At 47.3% G+C, this 9,561-nt stretch overlaps 1 protein-coding gene across 6 annotated transcripts in view; it reads left to right on the top strand.

Moving 5' to 3' along the window:
* Window positions 1–5,177, top strand: part of ABLIM1 (actin binding LIM protein 1) — a 127,252-nt gene extending 122,075 nt beyond the window's left edge. For all 6 annotated transcript variants that reach the window (XM_088019906.1, XM_088019905.1, XM_088019908.1 and 3 more), the window contains one exon: window positions 178–5,177. In XM_088019906.1, coding sequence (XP_087876032.1) covers window positions 178–291 — 114 coding nt within the window. In that variant the 3' untranslated portion in view covers window positions 292–5,177. The remainder of the gene's footprint in view (window positions 1–177) is intronic.
* The last annotated feature ends 4,384 nt before the right edge of the window (window positions 5,178–9,561 follow it).

Below are 9,561 nucleotides of genomic sequence, written 5' to 3' on the forward strand. Positions count from 1 at the left end.
GGGCCAAGCAGGTAAGGAGCCAGTTGGTCCAGTGCCTGCTAACCAGCCTCAGAGGTAAAGTCCTCTGCCATCATTCTGCCTTGCTCTTCAAAAGGATCACTTGTAGACTTGAGAACAGGTCTCAAGGCCATCCACGTGGCCATCAGGACTGACCACTGTTCTTTCTCCCACCCACAGCGCCACTTAGCCCCAGAAGTGTTTCGGGAAATCTTTGGAATGTCCATACAGGAATTTGACAAGTTACCTCTTTGGAGACGCAACGACATGAAGAAGAAAGCAAAACTGTTCTAAGCCCACCCCCCCACACACCCCGCTGTGTAGACAGCAGTTAGGAAAAAGACTGATGTGGCGGCGACACATAGGATGTTGTGTTAAGGCCCAAACTTGATTGGAGAATTTGCAAACTACTGTCCCTCAACAACAACAAAACGGGAAACCTGATTAAAACACCCATAAGCCAAATATTGGGCCAACCACTGGCAACACTTGCCAAGAAGTAACGGGGTCGAAATTTCTGTGTTCCCCACACTCGACAGTAGTGTTCACATGTGACCTTTTGACATCACCTTATGTACACAACAGGAGCTACTTCTTTCATTTCCTTTATTGTCTAACCAGAGTGCTGACCGTATGGGTAAGAGCCAGCAAGTGCCCTTAGGATGCCTCATGGAAAAAAGCAGTTGTAATCATTCCAAAGTAGGAATATATTTATTATGTAGCACCATGGCTAAGAAGGAAGAGCCTGAGGGACATAGCCATGTGGTCGCACCACTTTGCACAGCCCTGTCCTCACTGGCCCCATGAAGCCCAGCCTGGGCCCCAGCAGGATAGAAATCAGAGTCGGGGAACTGGGCAGCTCTGAGTGAGTGGGCTGAATAGCAGCCAAGGTCATTTTTAACAAGCTCCTTTTCCTCTACTCTTTGCTAGGACCTGGTTGGCAAATTACTTAGCTATTACTAAAAAAAAAAAAAAGAGAGAGAGAGAGAAAGAAAAGGAATGAAAGGAATATCTCCCTTAATCCTTTTTCTGCAGTAGATTGTACGCTTCGTTCTGCCTCCCCACCACTGCAGGCCCCCACTGCAAAGAAAGGAAAGGGAGAAATTATCTCCATTTGTGTGCTGTTAGATGATTTTTGTCCCAGGGCCACAGCACTCTTGGCAAAAAAAAAAAAAAAAAAAAAAAAAAAGGAAAGAAAGAAAAAAAAATTCTGTGTCCCGCCAATGCAAGTTCTTCTACCCTGCATCCTCTGCTTTTCATCCAGTGTCCTCTGAATCTGATCAAGCCCACATGGATTTTGGATTTTTTTTTTTTTGAGGTCTTTTCAGTAGTAGGCTAAGGAAAGGCACGCTTTGCTCTTGGAAATCTCTGCAACTCCAGGGTATATTGCCTCAGATTGATTTCATTTGGCCTTTTCAGCTTTCCTTCTTGCCTAGCTCTGTTGACTTCACTGTGTGTGTGTGTGTAAGTGTGTGTAAGTGAACACACCCAGCGTAGTTTGGGGAGTCTGCATGTTCTTTTATATTTCACCTCTGCTTGAATGTTTGTCCCGCTGTGCTGCAGCTTCTGAGGGACGTTTGCACACGTGCACATGACTCAGAGGTTGGGGTTGACGCTACACCGCATACGACGGCATCCTCTGTGGAAGGGTGTCCGTGTCAGAAGCCAGCATCCCCTGTGATTCATGTAGCTCAGGTCAGCACAGTGAAGAGCCCAGACCTCAGATCAGGCTGTACCTGGACATCGGAGTGTCACACCGGAGTCCGAAAATTCAGCAACACCAGATTCGAAGGGGAGCCTAGGATTTCACCGAAACTCGCATGTGAGACCCCATTGTGATTCCTGGACGCCTCTGGCCGTGACTCAAGTGAGCGGTGAGGTGGACAAGGGAGGGTATCTCCATCCAGCTCCACACATGGGTGGTTTTCACATTTATTCTCGTGCTTTGGGGGCTCTGCCTAGGAATTTAAACTCTGTTTTAAAGCCAAAGGAGAAATTGTTTGAATTCTCTTCATATGCCGCTTCTAATTAAAGGTCAGAAATTCTTCCTGCTGCCACCAAATATTCGAATTAGTTAGTAGCCAATCTCCATGGTAAAAAGCAAGTAAAAATCATTTCGGAGCCTGTGCTGCAGACCTCTAACTTGGGACCTACTCTGTCACCTGGGTGCTCTGATGGGCTCTCTGAGGGCTTTATGCCTCCCCTGTGCTCTTCCCGAAGGGCTTGGAAACGGCGTGTCCTTTCAGTGCTGCACACTGAATGTTTGAGGACCGCTCTCACAAATACGAGCATGCATGTGTGCACGCGTGGATGTGTGTATGGATGTGTGTGTTGAACTTACTAACATATTTTGCAAATGATTCTGATGGAGCAGACATGAGACGACCAGCTCCTCCTTGGGCTGAAGCCCCTAGATTGCACCTTGCAGTTCGGTGCCTTCAGTGGCCTCTTGCTTTAATTCAGTATTTCTGCTGTTCCGTCTTTGCTCTGATCTCTCTGGCAGCGGCAGCCTCAGTATAATGCCTGCATATCCTAGTTCTTACTTTGCTCTGGCAAAGTGTGAGGAGTGGGGACCATGGTGCATTCCCAGTAATCAACAGTGAGGATGGCCAGATGGGTCCCAGTGCTAGGCTGGTGCAGAGAATTTGTTCATTACGGGGATCATAAAGGACCATCAGTGTTGTCTTTGGTTAACGAGTTATGACCCATGCACATGCCGAGCAAATGTCAGTGTGAGAAAAATTGCAATGATAGTTAAAGATCTGAACCCAAAACCTGCTCCCACCGACAAAACTCTACTTTTCTCATCTCTTTTGAATTCAGTTCTGCATCCAACTTGGGGGCGGGGGATGGGAAGCTTCTTTCCATATCAAGTGTATTAGCTAATTTAAAACTATACCATGCAAAAGAAAAAAAAAAAAGCATTACCAGAAAATGTCAGTAGCCTCCTGTTGCAAGCAGCACAGGTGCTATGCTCTGGGGAGGGGTCATGGGAAACCATAATGTGGACTGGGTTCCCTGGCTCCACTCCCAGCAGGAGGCTCCAGCTGGAGGGATGGGTCATGGGGCAACCTAGTTCTCCTAACTGCCAAATCTAATATATGACTATGATGGCCTATCTATTTTTTTTTTTTAACTGGACTCAGCATGCTTGTCCTCAAAATGTCCAGGCCCCTGTATAGGAGATCAGGGTTTTCTGCTTGAACCCCACTCTGCACTGCACATAAAAATTCCAGTTGTTAATGCAGTCCAAGGAACAGGATTATTCACTCTGGGGGAGGACTTCTACACGTGGCAAACTTTCCTGGTCCATACCCCAAGGGCTATATTTTTGAGCACTGGGCTTATTTGTGATTGTTTAAACACACAACACCTGCATGAAGCAAAAGAGGCCTCTGACAACGTGAAAGTCACTGCTTCCTTTATAGTTTCTTCTACAAGAGCCAGGATACCATTTATTCTTCCCGTGTGGTTTAAGATGAGACCTAAAGAGCATTTGAGAACTTGTAGAACCAGCTATGCATCTATATTTTGGTTTGCGTTAGTTATGAAATGTCCTTAATGTGACTTCTTTGGTAACTAAAGATAAACTGCCTGTTCTCTGAAACCTCCCAAAACAGAAAAGCCAGGGTTAATGGGTCGTACGGTGCATACTCCCTCTGCCGCTCTCATCCTCTCAATCTGGGGATGGCCATCAACTCTACTTCGAGAAGTCTTGCTGGAAATATTTATAAAACTTTCCCCTAATTTCTTTACACTTTAAAGCAAACACCTTTTTCTAAAGAATTGCTTCTCGGATGATTATATAAAATATATATGCTTTTGCAAGTTAAAAAAATGGAATCAACCACTTTTGACTAGGTAGGTCTTTCTAAAAATTCTTTCAAAAAGCTTGGTGTTAGTGTTCTGTGCGTGGAAGGGGCAGGCGAGCCCTCTCTCTGACTGTCAGGAAAGATGGTGGAAGGACGTGAACGCCATGTAACACACCCCCCTGCCCCCATGTCGTCTGAGGCAAGCTCTGTTTTTACAAATCACCTCTTCTATGTTACTGGTGACTGTTTAATCTACACTTCCTAGGCCAGCCTTGACCTGACTTGATCTTTAAAATTATTTTCTTTTGACAAACCAAGTGTTTGCGAATAAACCCTACAACTCACTCATTAGTACTCCCTTTTGAAGAATGTTCTCTTCAGAAAAAGAGATTATTTCAGGCTTAAGATTTGCTGTGACACCACCTTATAGTGATAATGTACATTAAGGAAACTAGGCAAATATATAATGAAAGAGAAACATTTACTTTGGTTTAAAAAAAAAAAAAAACACAAAATCGCTCTTTCCATTTGCTGCCCGGGGAGCCATGAGGAGATGGTGATTGATATGCTCTGCATATGGATTTTTGTGTTTTTATTTGGGTGAGTTTAATTTACAGCAGACTCCAAAGGAAAGGGGGAAGTGGTCCATTTCAGCTGAAAGAAATTTATAAACAGTATATGTAAACAGCAAAATTAAACAAATGCAACATTTTCTGATGGTTGGTGTAATGGACTGGCAATTGTTATCATGAAATAAAATTCTTCCCAAAAGTGTCTCTCTCGAGAGTGCAGATCCCACAAGTCACTTTCGGAGCCCATTCACCAAAGGTAGCAGAAGACAATACTATACCCACTACCATCCAGAAAGGTAGTGAGCCACTTAATGATTGTATATGCCTGTCTTACCCCATGGAAGAGAAAACAGTCGTCCACAATCTTGATGTTCTTTTGGGTTCTGTGTACAGACCCGTCCAGTAATAAATGTGTGTGGCATCTGTGAGTTGCTGACAATCCAAATCTCTTGGAGTCCTTTCATTTTAAGTTCAGTTTAATGGAATTTTCTTGCAAGCGTCAGAAGACATCCAGTCAGTTCTTCCTTCCACATATGAGTGTGAGTATTTGGAAGAACTGTGTACAAGATGTGTCCTGTCCCCCGTGAAAGTGAGTGGGTGTCGGTCTGCACCCCACAGACCATGGACTAGTGTGCAGAGGCAGGGGCGGCTGCTGGCCCCGCGCTGCCGTGCCTGACGGTCCCGACCTGCTCCGCGCTCCTGTTGCAGGCGGCACCTGCCGCTCCCCTCTCTGTCCTCTGTGTCGCTGCTATACACTCACCACTCAGTGAATAAAGTGTGTGCTTTATTCTGTTGACAGACGCCTCCGTGTCACGTTTCCTTGCTCGCTCCCCTGCACCTTTTAAAGGTCTGTCCCGTTTTAAGAAGTACCAGTCTGACTTTCGATGACCAACACAAAACCAGAATCAAACCAGAGCCTTGGGAATGCATTTTTAGCACACAGGAAGGCTGTTGAGAAGGGGAAATACAACAAATTGCAATGGTATATTCCAGGACTGTCTGTCCAGTAATCCAGACCAAATTGACCAAGTTGACTAAAGTGAAAATATGTATTTTTTAGAGGGAGAGTGTATGAGCAGGGGTTGGGGGGAGGGAGAGAGAATCTCAAGCAGACTCCCGGCTCACAGCCCTGAGATCATGACCTGAGCCAAAATCAATAGTTGGATGCCCAACCCACTGAGCTACCCAGGTGGCCCTAAAGGGAAAATATTTAAAAAGAGCTACTGGGCTGTGCCGATCTACCTGGTGTGTGGTTTTGTGATGCAGAGCAGTGACAAGAAGGAGGAGTTGGAGAAGTTTGAGGACAAGAGCTTCTGGACCGCCATGAGTGTGGGCCACTTACTAAGAAACCGCAGTGCAGTGGTAGAAATATGTCTTTCAGAGTTTTGACCTCCCCTGCGTTATCAGACTTTAAGTGAAGAAAGCCTTCTAGATTTTGATGTACACGTTATTCTCATTGCCACAATTTTGGGCCCGCTGGAAAATGCAAGGATGTATTTAGACTCGAGATGGCCTCTTCTGACCATAGCCATTCTACTGCGTGTCTGGCAAGCCTGTTGTCTTAGTTCAGGCTGCTATTCACAGACTTCCATGGACTGGGTGGCTGGAATGGCAAACCTTCATTTCTTACAGTTCTGGAGGCTGGGCAGTCCAAGGTCAAGGTGCTGGCAGATCTGGCGTGTGGGGAGAATGTGCTTAGGTTTGTAGATAGCGGTCTTCTCTTTGTGTCCTCACGTGGCAGAGAGAGAGAGGCAGCAAACTCTTCTGTCTCTTCTTCTAAGGGTGCTAATCCCATAATGAGGCCTCCACCCTCATGATCTAATTACCAAAGCCCTTGCCTCCTAATGCCATCCCACTGAGCATTAGGATTTCAACAGATAAATTTGGGGGCCCAGGGGACATAAACATGCAATCCATAACGCCTGTCCAGGGGCCAGTCACACTAGCATTCATGTGGACCCTCATCACAAAGCCAGAAACTGAGATTGGGCTCCAGACAGTTGGCACCTTTAGTTTACTGGTGTAGAAAACAGGTCAGGAGGCCCAGCTAGAGGCCTGTGTTCTATTCACTTCTGTCCCCACCTGCGCCGGCATCCCCACTGGGCTCTGATGACCACAGTCGGCATGTGCCTTCAGCCCTCTCTTGAGATCTCTGTGGCTTTTGCCACTATGATCACCATTTCATTGAAAGCTGACCCCCCGTGTCACTTTAGTGGTTAGCCCTCGCACACAGCCAAGTTCACAGCCCATGGCCCTCGCCTCGTCCACTGCTGTCCCTCCCACAATGCCCCACCTTTGAATCTTGCCCTCCAGCTCTTCTGAACCACTGCGAGTTTCCTGAACATACCATGCCCTCTCCCGCCTCTGCAGCTTTGGCGATGGCATTCCTCCCGTACAATGTGCAATTCTTCAAGGAGTTGGAGAGCAGGAGGATCTGGCCCCAGGGGCAGGAGGTAATGGCAACACTATTTGGAATCAGTCATCCATAGCTCTTGGGAGTTACCCATGTGAATTTCCCATGGGCTCTGTTCGTCCTGAATCAAAGACAAGCCTGAGTTCACACCCTCTCTAAGAGCCTGCCTTGATGAGTCCAGCCCAGCCTGCCCCAGGAAATTCTTTGCACGCCTATGGTTGAACATCACGTGTGACACTTTTCAAACGTTGCCTAGGACTGCTAGCTTTGCAGAACGGTGAACTGCGGTGCGGTCTCTACTAAGTGCCAGGCTTTATGTGAACCGTATTTCTAGGGCAGCCCTCAAGACAGGTCACTGTGGCTCTGCTATACAAGTGAAGAAACCAAAGCTCAGTGCCTAATGAAATATGCCTGAGCATCAACCAGTAAGCCATAAAACTGGGATTACTGAGGCCTAACTTGAAATCCCATCCTGTTCTCTGCATCTCTGTGACCTTCCGAAGGCAAGGACTGCCTCTCCCATGTTCCCAGTCTCCTGGGGTGCGCTGCAGAGAGGAGGTTCTCCATGTTCTCCACTCCGCCTAGTGGCCGGTGCCCTTCACTAGGCGGTGAGCCCCATCACTGCTGCCAAGGTGCTAGTATGAGCAAGCTTGGGGGTTACTCACTAGCTCTGAGTCTTAGGCCAGTTATTTTGCCTCCCTAGGCCTCAGCTTGTTCTACTGCAAAATAAACAAAATACTAATACCCTTCAGAAAACTTGCTACATTTTAATTCATATCGAGCACTGCACAGTACCCAGGACCTAGTAATTGCTCAAGAAACATCAGTGATCTTTATGAAGAGTAATCAGCCACTCAGACTTGAAGAACCCCATATTCTCTGAGCCTCAGTCTCCTCATCAGTAAATGAGGAGTGACTACCTGAGTTCTGGCTACATTCTGGGGTAGTTAGGCTGAATGAAGCAAGGTGGAGTGCTCAGACACAGGAAAGCGTTACCTTGATAAGTGGTATGGGGGAATGAGGGTTTCTTGGTACTACTCTACATAGTTTCACCACTCAAGAATTTTAGTTTTTGTTCTGGGCTTTTTCTCCCCCAGTCTTTTATAAATAGTGCAGCATGAAACCAAGCCCACAACTTCTTTAAGATGCTTTAATAACAGCCCGCTCTTTGTCCAATAATACTGTAGGATTGAGATCCTCTGAAGATGGGCCAGTGAATAGTAATATCAGAAAGTATCACACAGGGTGCCTGGGTGGCTCAGATGGTTAAGCGTCTGCCTTCGGCTTGGGTCATGATCCCAGGGTCCTGGGATCGAGTCCCATGTCGGGCTCCCTGCTCCTTGGGAGCCTGCTTCTCCCTCTGCTTCTCTCTCTCTCTCTCTCTCTCTCTCCCTCTCTCTCTCATGAATAAATAAATAAAATCTTTAAAAAAAAAAAAGAAAGAAAAGAAAGTATCACACAGCAGCTGAGTGCTGGCTGTGGGTTCAAACTGGCTGGGCTTGGGGTTCCAGGTCCACCAATAATTAGCTGGGTAATGACTAACAATTTGCTTAACTTCTCTAAGCCTCAATTTTCATTTCTATAAAAGAGGAGTAATAATAGCGACCTCAAAGGGTTATTGTGAGCTTCCTGTAGAACAGGGCCTGGCATCATACAAGATGAATAGTCAAGCATAATCTTTTATTTAAAAAAAAAAGTCACTGCCATGTAATAAGGAGCTATATGTACGCAGCCCTGAGCTAAGTGTATCATGTGGTTTATTCCTTACAGCTGTTTACATTACCCCTCCACCAGCAGCCCCCAACTCCCCAGTTTCAAGTTCAGCATGTAGGCAAGTGTCATGCAGAGACGGGCTCAGGTGCCCCTTACAGTATTTGGGCACATTTCCTCGGCTCCAGAAAGCCACCAGTCCTACTGAGCCCCTCCTGCCCATCGAGGGAAGGGGGTTCCTCCTCTCCACGGGGCCAGCCCTGCCTGGGTGTGTCGCCAGCCCTGCCCTGTTGGACTCGCTCATTGTTGGCCGGAAAGCCCTGGGAAGGGTGGGGACTTGGCGCTGGAGAAAGCCCAGGGTGGTCAGAGGACTAGTGCCCAAAACTTCTGGGAATCCCAACTCCGAGCTTGAGAACCTGCCTCCACACCCTAAATTTCCTTCCCCCGCCCCCCCCCCCCCCCAGCTCCTGCAGTAGGCCAGGACTCTGACAAAAGGTTAGTCTTCCCCCTTCCACTCCTATAGCCCTCAGGGGTGGGCTGTAGTGAGTCAGGGCTCTGGAGGAGGGGGTAATATGTCCACAATTAGTTTACTTTCTAATCTCAACTGGATAAAGAATGCTCTCTGGGCCCCGCCATTGCCATTGTACTAAGTACAATGGCCGCCCCTAGAGAGGTTTTTCCATATTTATTTGTGCTGTACCCTTGCGGCTGTGTGTCTTAACTCAGCCCTTCCCCTCAGATAAAAAGAAAAGTTGGCTTGGGAAAAACCTCTCCTCCAAAGCAGAAGCAGTTTCTGCTTTGCCCTTAGCATGTTTTAGTGGCGGGACTTCCCAGAACATCCCAAAGGGCCTGCAGGCAGGGCAGAGCCCCGGGCGGCTTCCAGACACAGAGTTTGGGAATCTGACTCAAGGTACAGGAGTCCAGATGATAAGGAGAGGGTGGACGGTGGCACTCGCAGACATTTGGTGAGGACCTCTGGAACGCCAGGCACTGGGCTAAAGTACTTGGTGTAGATTCTTTCACTTCTTCTGCTTCTAACCCCTCCCATCCAAAAGCC

This window comes from Eumetopias jubatus, unplaced genomic scaffold, assembly GCF_037043125.1.
Source record: "Eumetopias jubatus isolate StellerSeaLion01/CBP00866 unplaced genomic scaffold, mEumJub1_p1.0 scaffold_17, whole genome shotgun sequence".
Taxonomy (NCBI): domain Eukaryota; kingdom Metazoa; phylum Chordata; class Mammalia; order Carnivora; family Otariidae; genus Eumetopias; species Eumetopias jubatus.